This window comes from Pollicipes pollicipes, unplaced genomic scaffold (genome assembly GCF_011947565.3).
Source record: "Pollicipes pollicipes isolate AB1234 unplaced genomic scaffold, Ppol_2.1 Scaffold_3216;HRSCAF=3773_pilon_pilon_pilon, whole genome shotgun sequence".
In the NCBI taxonomy this organism is placed as follows: Eukaryota; Metazoa; Arthropoda; class Thecostraca; order Pollicipedomorpha; family Pollicipedidae; genus Pollicipes; species Pollicipes pollicipes.
Genome location: NW_023596251.1, coordinates 2,537,079 through 2,547,024, shown reverse-complemented (window position 1 = coordinate 2,547,024; position 9,946 = coordinate 2,537,079). Strand labels below are relative to the sequence as shown.

The window sequence follows — 9,946 nt, the reverse complement described above, 5'->3', positions numbered from 1 at the left end:
TGAATTCGCAACAGACGAGGAGCGCTTTCCACTTCATACGGCATTCCCAAGTCCCATGTAAGTGTACCGAAACATCCGAAACTGTGCGTATTATCGGATGTGTTCTTATGCTGAGCTTTTGACCTTTAATTCTAGCCGAAGTTCAGATGTAGCAACACTGTAGCTAAATCACTGCTACTACTTACAGTGCCGATGTTTGAAGATGGGCTCATGATCCCGTTTGGAAACAAAATATTTTTAGCTGGACGCCTACGCAGTCATCTTTGCACGGAAACTTTCTAGCGTTTGCCAAAACTATAGAGATTGCATTGCAGTGATTTGTCAGATGAGGTTTTAATGGCAGTGTATGAGATTTTTCGCCTGAAATTGCTTTCTTGACATGGCAGTACGGTAATTCTTGACTCTTTGCAAGTGTTGTATGCTATCAGTGTAAAGCAATTTCACAAAAGCGTGTTATTTTTTGCTCAGGTAGACGTCAAAATGAATCAGATCAATAATGAATTCGCAGCGTCTTAGCCATCGCTGGGTTTTAGTCTGGCTTTCGTATGTCTTGCTCCTTTTAGGTAGTTTTATGATGAGCTCTCTGATTATCTCCCGTTCACATTCTGTGGTTATTTCTTCACAGCTGTGGGTTTGCCTTGTTGCTACTGAATTCAAACATTAATTGACTCTCTGCTGGTGTGTGTTAATAATCTGGCTGATGACCACGCTTAATGTGTCCTGATTGCGAGCCAGAATGCAAAAGTTGTAACTTCGAAACTTGCAAACTTTTCGTATTTGTGCTTGATAGGTCTTATATCGACTCCCTACAGTACATTTTGGAATGTCTGCCCGCCCGTAACCTGCAACAGGGAAGTAATTTGGGAACTGGTCCGGGTAAATTTTGATTGGAACACCCGCCACCTATTTGCGCTTAAGGCAAACGTCAGTTCTGTCACCCTCCGCATGGTGACAGGTGAAGTGATTCGGATGCACTGGGAAGTGTCAGCGATGTTGGTCTGATCGCGCTACCAAGCGGTTGGCTTACGAAGTCTCCCAAAAAATCTCCGCCTTCTTTCTTAAGAAACTCCGTCTTGTCCACAGGTCACCGGAGACGAAGCACGGTTTACTGAAGACCGGCCCTGGAGTCGGTCTTCAAGGTGGACGACGAGATCATCTTCCTGCCGCATGCGATGCGACACTACTCTAAGAGTGAAGGCGGTGTCGTCACCACCTGGCCGAAGGGGTGCTGTGTGGCGAAGGAAGAGCTCGGCGCTGCCGTGGGGCCCAGGCGGCCATCGGCGAAGAGGACGTGCCTTACGCTCAGCGATCGCCCATGGGGAAATGCTGAATACACGTGGAGTGAGACGGGAAAAACAGGACTGCCTCTGTCCGGTCCGGCGCCGGCAGCTACGAAGGTGGGTCGGCTGTGCGCCGCGCGTGCGGAGCTGTCACTGCACGTGTCACACCGCAGGTCTGACCATGGCATCACAGCAGAAGACCTGGTGTACCTGGCGCTATGGTGACCAGTCTAACGCTGTCTTTCCCTGCTGCAGTGATAATAAGATGACGGGAGATAAGATCACGAGCTTTCGTTTCGCTGATGTGTGCGGGATGCTTATGTCCGGCACCGATTGGGTCGAGGAGCCAGCGCCCGTCGTCACCCGCGGCGACGCGCCGGCCGCGTGGAGCACCTCTGGCTGTATTTCTGCCGCTCTTGTTGTGGTCGTAACTGTGGCTGTGTCGCTGGAAAGCATCCTGTGCAGGCCTCAGCCTGCTGTACCTGGTAAACTGGTAGGGCAGGTGCCCTGGCAACCAGCCGCGGCGGTATTGATGCAGATAAGGAAAGGTTGCGCTCCGTTTCGGACTCAGCCACGAACCGCGAATGGTTCGTTTCGAGTGCAGTGTTTGGTCTGTGGGGTTTTCGGGAGGAGACTGTGTTGACCCAGTGTATGTATGGTCATCATCGAAGTGTTTTATCTCAGCAGACGTAATGGTACATGCGATGCAGAGTTCCGTAGTATCTTTCTAAACGTACGAGTTGACAGCGTTGAAAGCTATTCATTTTAACACTATGAAATGGTCTGGTAATTCGTCTGGAGCGTGCTGTGTTTCCTCAGGTTACCATATCCATTTCAGCGTGATAACTCACTGACACGACATTGTTTAGAAATGATCGGTCCCCATTTCAGTTCGTGAAAGCTACAAAGAGAGTGATTTAGCTCATCACACAAAGTGGCGTTTTTCCTAGCGAGCCGGCTCAGCTCGCGACTCGCCACAAAGCGATTGATTCGTGAACCGACGCATTATTCAGCTCGAGTCGAACACAAGTCTGCACAGCGGGCAGCAAAAAGCCGCCAGATCGTGTAGCTGGCGCCGCACCATCATAACGCGGAGGAAGTGTTCACACGACTGTGGCTCGTTGACTGTGCCTTCGGGATCGCCTGACATCTGGCCTCCAACGCAAGTGATGGGCGAGGCACGCCGGCGGCTCGCTGACGTCCAGCGCACGTCCAGTCAAAGCAGAAGAGCGTGCTGACCATCGGAGAGGGTTTGCCAACGATCGCCGGCGCTCGGTCCCGCGACGCCACGACGACGAATTCGTCATGGATGATGACGTCACGGATGGGCGACCCTGCGGGGTCAGGCACCCACAGAAGACAAAGAAGAAGTTGGCCGATTCCTAAGGGGCGGGTCCACGGCCGCTTGGATGTGCCTTGACCAACGCCACTGTCCAGGCAGATCTGAATCTGGATCCGTTGCTGTCTCTCGCACCTGCAAAGGGCTCACTATCACACTGCACGATATAGACGGTACCGTCGTGTAACATGGCTTGCTTGCCGTTGTGTAAAATAATTGGATGATGACTGATTATGGTTTGAAGAAGTTGTGCGAACGGTGGGATGATTGATATTGTCGAATCTGGTCGCGTTGTTGCCATTTTTAATATTGCTTTCATACCATCTTTGTGCTTGTACCGAATCAAATAATAAGCCACCCGTCGGGATGATTCGTGAATAAAATGAACTTGGATTTTCTTGTTTGTTTCGTTGTAATCATATGATCACTATAGACACGTTAAAGAAAATGTTCTGTGTTTTTGTATGTTGTTGTAATGAATATGTTGTAAATGTTAACAAATAAATACATAAAAATGTTGTAAAAAATAAAGAAGTGTTCCACATTTGAAGATATGGAAACAAACATCATGTGTGATGAAATAAGCTCATTTTTCATTGCTGGTATACTTAAAGTGGAAAAGTCTGCCTTAGACAAAAAATGATCATCTGTGTAGTATATGTGCTCTTCAGCACGTCATTGCTTGATTATATCATTGTACCTTGCACACTATTGGCTAAGAGCCAATCGAAGGCCGTTATATCTGAAAATCGTGCTCACAAACGCCAGATATGAGGCTACTCGACAATTATATTTTCGTTGGCGTTGATGCCGCATCGCTAATGGAATGCCAGCACTTAAATCACGCTATCATGACGCCATGGTTAATAGTCTCCTCTTAGTAGTCTGCACATCTTCGCGGGCGTGCAGCGCACAAGCTAGACAGGGTTAGGTCATAAGAAGAGCACGGCTGTGTGCTGCACAGCATAACTTTCGATACGGCTATTTCATCTCAAAACCCCATACAAATGTAGACCACTCCCTTTAAGTTATTCTCAGTTGTTTAGCCAAAGTTACACTTAACGAAAGATTGAATAGCCAGAAAACCAGTTCCACGATTTAGCTGTCACCACAACATGTTAAGGTTAAAAAAGAAAAAGGTAAGCTTAAACTATCGTTACATTTCATTTGCCCACCTTCACTATCAATTACCCGCATCACACCAACATTAAATTCCTCATTACCGCGCTAACACCCGGTCATTGCATGTCCCGTTTCTTTCAATATCTTTTATTTTCTGTCGTCCTTGTGTTATGTGTTCATTATATCACACCCCCAATGAGTCTACTTACGCATCGTTGACCACTTGGTCACTGACGCGCTAATTCAAGTATTATACAGCTCCTGCTCACATTCGCACTCTTATCTCCCTTCTTTTTGCCTCCCATCTCCTCTCTCCCCGCCCATTCATCTCAACATCTCCCCTTGCTGTTGTGGAGATATTATCAGCCGAGGGGGCACTCCATCCTAGGTAGGTAACTCTGGCCAACTGCCCAGGATTTACCTAAGGAGTGCCTCCCTCCCCCTGCTCACCCTCTCCGTCATTCTGCTCCCCACAGAATCGCGTTTAGTTTCGAGCTGCGAAATGTCTCAGCCATTCATATCACGGTTGCGAAAGCTCAGAGGCTGTAGAGCCTGCAGATTCGCGGTGTGAATGCCTCTGACAGGTTTGTGCGCTAAACTGTTTACCAACATGGTCAAGTAATGCTGTGGTTCTCAAACTGTGGGTCTCAAACCGAACATCGTAGTAGGTGTTGCAATTTGATAGCTAGGTTGTGGGCTATCTAGACTTTCCTCAGACCTTTTTCACCCAATTATGAGTGGCATAAGTATGAATGCAAGTATTACAGTTTAGACTATTAGTACCGATTGTTCAGCTACATTGCCGGCTGAACTCATGAATAGTCCGCTATATGGCACGTTTAGGTTGCATGCTTTCTGGCTTCCGATGCACATAACCAAACCGCGGCAAAACGCATGCAATGCAAATAAGCGCGTGCTCCTGATCACCGAGAGCACCTGATGAACGTGAGGGACGATTAGCATTGCTATAGAAGACTGTTCATTATCACATTGCATCCACCAGATCACCACACAGACTTGCCGGCATTCATATTCCCCGACAGCCCAGCCACTCCCCTCTCCGCGTCGCGCCGTCCACGCGCCGCTCGCTGGCCGTCTGATGGATCTGTGACCGCGCGCGCCGCCTCCGCCGCCGCCGCCGCCGCCGCCGCGGGCACAGTCTCGGCGCGAGGCCCGCCGCGGCTGCCGCCATGTCCCAGCCGCGTCGCTGAGGCGCTCACCTGCCACCGCCATGCTGCTGGCGCTGGTGCTGGCGCTGCGGGCGCTGGCCGCTGCCGGCTGGCAGGCGACGGCGGCGCTGGGCGACGCGGCGCTGCTCTCCTGGACGGCCGACGTCGGCAAGCGGGTCATCATGTTCGAGGTCAGCGCGAGGACTGACGGCTGGCTGGGGCTCGGCCTCAGCCCCACCGGCACCATGGCCGGCGCCGACATCGTCATCGGCTGGGTCGACGACGACAACCAGCAGTACTTTCAGGTAACGGCGCCGGCGGCCCCCGGGGGATGGCAGCTGACGAGCTGCTGGGGCTGGGGTGTCGGTGACGAAATGGCGTCGGTCGTGGACGTGGTCGTTCACCCACACCCAGCCGGCAGCTCCCGCGGGATGGCAGCTGACGAGCTGCTGGGAGCTGGGGTGCCGGTGACGAAATGGCGTCGGTCGTGGACGTGGTCGTTCACCCACATCCAGCCGGCGGCTCCCGGCACTCCTCCGTTGTTCGGACAAATAGAGCGGTGGATCCACGAAACTTTAAGTTTCCTCTTGATCGTCATTTAGATGCTTCGCTAACTGCTTGTTGTTTTTCCTCATTAGGTTACTGACATGTGACGGTGTGAAGTGGGCCATAGTCTAGGAAGTTCGAAGTACCACCACTTCCGGTAATTGTGGTAGATTAAACCAAGTTCATAGTTGACGCATTTCAATGACTTAACAATCAAATGGCTTCAGAAGTCAGATGTATGTCCTAGTCTTCTTCACCGCCACTTTTCCGTTTGTTATTTTTAAACTGAACCCTCTCCAAATTCTGAAGTTTTCCTCGATCACTTGGTCTGAATTCTCTCCATTCATGTAGCATGCTGTGTGTTGAAAAGGCGTCATGTTACGTCATCTGCCTTCACTTTTAAGTGTCTATAATGGCCAAGGGCGCCGCAATGAATTTTGAGTTTTGGGAGGCATAATTTTCCAGTGGGCTGCCGAAAAAATGAGGCCTTCTAACAGGAGGACCTCCTGGGTGGTGTCGCACCTACGGGTCAGCAGCGCCGAGGGCATTTTCCTCTTTATCAAGCTGGCACATGCATTATATTCCAGTAACTAACTGCGGACAATTTATAAAAAAAAAACAGAATGGGACTTTCCGTATAGGGCCTCCTGTTCCAGAAAAGGGTATCCTGTTCCAAAGGGAGCCACTAGAACAATAATATCAATATAATCTAGCATATCACAACAATACAATAATCTAGGACAAGGTGCTTCCAGTTAACAAAGGGGCCTCCAAACGAGCCAAAGGGCCTTGCTATAAAACAGGGCGTCCTGATCTGGAACCACGCCCATCTGATGCATGAAAGGGACCTTTTGCTCCAGATCGCTGCCCCCTAAATAGAGAGGGTGCCTCCTCATCCAAAACAAGGGCCTCCAAGTTCGTAATGGTGTCCCGAGCCAACAAAGGGCCTCTCTAACACAACACTAGGCCTACTTATCTAGAGCATGGGCTACCTTATTCGTAGAGGTGGCCTCGTGATCCAGAAACCGGCCCTTCCATGTAGACAAGTGTCTTCTGAGTCCGATCAATTCCTCTCTAGCTCAGTTAAGGGGGCCTCCTTGACTTGAATTTTGTTAATCCACGGATAGCTTCAATCTCTTCAGCTTGAAAAAGAGCCTTCCAAAACCTCTTTAGGTTGCAAAAAACATACTCTAATCTGTCACTACGTCACCACCGACGTCGCCACCGACGTCGCCACCGACATACTCTGCTACATCGCCAGCGGTCATGGCCTGGTTTGGGGTGACACTCTGAACAGAACATGCTCACCTGTTTTGGTGTCATAGAGCATGCCAGTGTGGATACCAGCAGTTTTTGCGTGCTAGCATGGCCAACATTCGCGATGCTGACCCGGCGTCACTTGAGGCTGGACTAGGTGGGCGGGTCAGCACAACTCAATTGTTCCATTGCGTTGCACAGCAAATCACGTGCCTTTCGCACGACCAGACATGCCGTACGTTATGGAATTTCACTTAGATTTTTCGTTTTATTTTGATAGAGATTGTTTCGTTGATGCATTGGTGGATGCACGGGGTGCTACAAGACCATCACCTCCCTCCTCCCTCATTGGGCTCCGAAGCCGCCATGGGCCCTGAATGTCCAGTAACCGGCGGAACAGACGCAGCTTTTTAAACACAAAACGTGACGAAATTGAACGGCTCTGAGCCTCCAGGCGACCAAGTACAGTCGCATGCGGTAGTGAATGGCTTACGAGCAGAAAACAATAAGTCTTCGCTGATTGAGAGGTTGGTGATTGGAGAGATTTAAGGCTGATCAAGTCAGTCCAATCACTAAAATCCATCAACGTTGTCTTCCCTTGATTTCCTTGCATTTGCTCAGAGGGCTCTATGCTGCTGTCTGGCCATATCTGGCAACATAACGCGACACTCTTGATCCAGGGACCGTTCACAGATTTTTCTGATTTGCACGAAAAGTTCTACATGTTATTGTCCTGGGCCCGCTATGGTAACTTGATAACCTGCCGCGGCACTCCCGGCTGCTCGGCGACCCTTCATGTTGATCGCGGGCTCTTTTCACTTATGTGGAGAGCCCTGCGCTGTTGCTGGAGCCCATCGCAGTTTACGCACCAAGGCACTCCATGCTCAGCGACCCTTCACGTTGATCTCGGGCTCTTTTCACTGGCGTGGAGAGCCCTGCGCTGTTCCTGGGTCCCATAGCAGTTCACGCACCAAGGCATTCGGTGCTCAGGGCCCTCTGCGCTTGTCTAGGGCTCTTCTCGTTTTATCTCAGTTGCGCAGAACCATTCACTCTTCTCAGGTCCCTTTTTGTTAATCTTCCCGGGCACTCTATATCGCATTGGGGCCCACGACAACGGTATTGGGCACCTCATATGGTCTGGAGAAAATGAACGCCCCCCCCCCCCCCCCTCCCCCGATGCATGTCCAGAATGAGCCCGGACTCCGGGTCTTCACCACGTGGCGTGCCCGTCCCCGGGTCGAATTCCTGGATCCGCCACTGGGTTAGTCTTTATTTTCTATAAACGCCGGAAGGCTGGTCCATGATCAGCTTCAAAAACTCCTAAGCACCGCCTTTCCTATCAGACACATTAAAGCCTAGCAAGGCTTCCAGAACCAGCGAGTAACTTCCAATCTTAGATTTTACTGTACAACCTAAAATACCTTACATCGCTTGCGTAACCAAATTCGACCTGCGAAACCGTAAGCAGTGATGCCAGCTGAGTTCCAGCGCCTGGAATTTGTCAAAACTATTCGATGCTCCACCCCCCCCCCCTCGATTCGCCGTTTTTATAACGTGGATCGTTAGACATGTTGATGCGCCCCCCCCCCCCCTTGCCAACCAGGCGTTTCCAAGCTAATGAAGATAGTGCAGAGCGCAAAGACCAGTGGATCACTCTCAAGGAGATTTTGCGATTGCTTTAGTTTTATGTTGTTAGATGAATACATGGTCCATTATGCCAGGTCAAAGGTGAAATTTTCCGGAAATCGCATCCCTTCAGCTTTACAACATCATACATACGAGAGCATGCCTGGTGGCGACACAAAACATACACAGGCGTGTTTTTTCGTTTTGTTTAATGCTGAGTACAGTGTTGGATATTTTATGTATTTTGATCATGTCTTTATGGTATACTTCTCCGTTAATGTAACGATGTCGGCCCGCCGCGCGCGTTCCACGTTTTCGTCGGTTGCCGCCTGCCGCCCGCACCGGCCGTGGATCGCCGTGCAGTGTTCCTAAAAAACAACGGCTTCTCCGAAAGAAGAAACGCTGGAAACACGTTTTTGGCGTCAAAACACGCTCAGTGAATGCCCCATAGAATATTGAGCATTTGAGTCAGACTGTATAACATGTCTGAGAGGCATTTTTCGGAAAACTAAGGAGGGTCGCATCACTCACACATATACTACCCCCGCCCCCTGTCAGGGCAAGGGTTTATGCCAGATCAGGTATTCTTTTACCTCGAGTAACCTTAATCAGAAAAGCTAGCAAGACTTTTTTGGTGTCAAAACACGCGTAGTGGATGTCGATAGATAGACTGCTGAAAGTTCGGGCCCAATTGCACAACATACCGGAGAGGTATCTTCAAAACGCCCTAAGGGGCGCGTCCCCCCTATCAGGGCGAAGGTTTATGCCAAATCGGGTAACTTCTTTTGGCCTCGAGTAACCTTGCATAGCCTTAAATATGGCTTGCTTTATCCAGACCCACCAATTCAATTATAAAGCAAAAGAACAAGGCCGCAGAAAAAAATGCAACCCCACTGATATCGCACAATGACAGCCACGTTATCTGGTCTCGTGACATAGTTCTCGTCTTCATGAGGAGTATTTTGAGAACGTCCCAACCGCAAAAGGCATCGGTATTTGGTAGGAATGAATAGAAATTGACTCTACTAATGAGGCTCTAGAGCCCAAAGTTTTCGAGTTGATGCCATGAAAATTACCGCAAATAAACGCTAGGAAAGCGTTTGTTTTACCCAACGCCAGCTATCATGAGGAGGGCTGGAAAGGGTATCTTCTTGACCTGATACTTGACTTGACTTGACTTGACCTGATCTGATCTTTTTTGCATCCACTTGAGCTGAATAACATACAATGGTGAAGCATTTCGTTGAACGATATCAAAAGCGCCACGCACATTGACCCTGCACTGACGAGCGTGTTCGCACTTCCATTGGCGAGGGACGTTTGATACTCGCCGCCGAATCTCCGCCGCTGAATACTTCATGAACCAATAAACGTAACCGCTGATTGGCAGATACAAATGGCAAAGGACATTTTTGCATTGCGCTTCTTGGCATATATGAAAACCACAAACTGTAACACTCTTTGTACCTGTTTTTTTCGTCGAAACTACTTGCAATTTATGGCTTACTGCAGTTCTGTGGGATAAATCAGGGCACACGCTTCATTTCAGATGGGCAATTAATGTGTGTCCCTGAGCCCAGGACCCTCTCTAGCAAGTTGTACCGAAA

The 9,946-nt window shown here is 49.7% G+C and overlaps 1 protein-coding gene across 1 annotated transcript in view; it reads left to right on the top strand.

The window, feature by feature from the left end:
- The first annotated feature begins 5,092 nt into the window (after window positions 1–5,092).
- LOC119091014 (DBH-like monooxygenase protein 2 homolog) overlaps window positions 5,093–9,946 on the top strand; it is a 28,483-nt gene continuing 23,629 nt past the window's right edge. Inside the window, exon 1 of the mRNA XM_037213736.1 lies at window positions 5,093–5,215. Coding sequence (XP_037069631.1) covers window positions 5,093–5,215 — 123 coding nt within the window. The remainder of the gene's footprint in view (window positions 5,216–9,946) is intronic.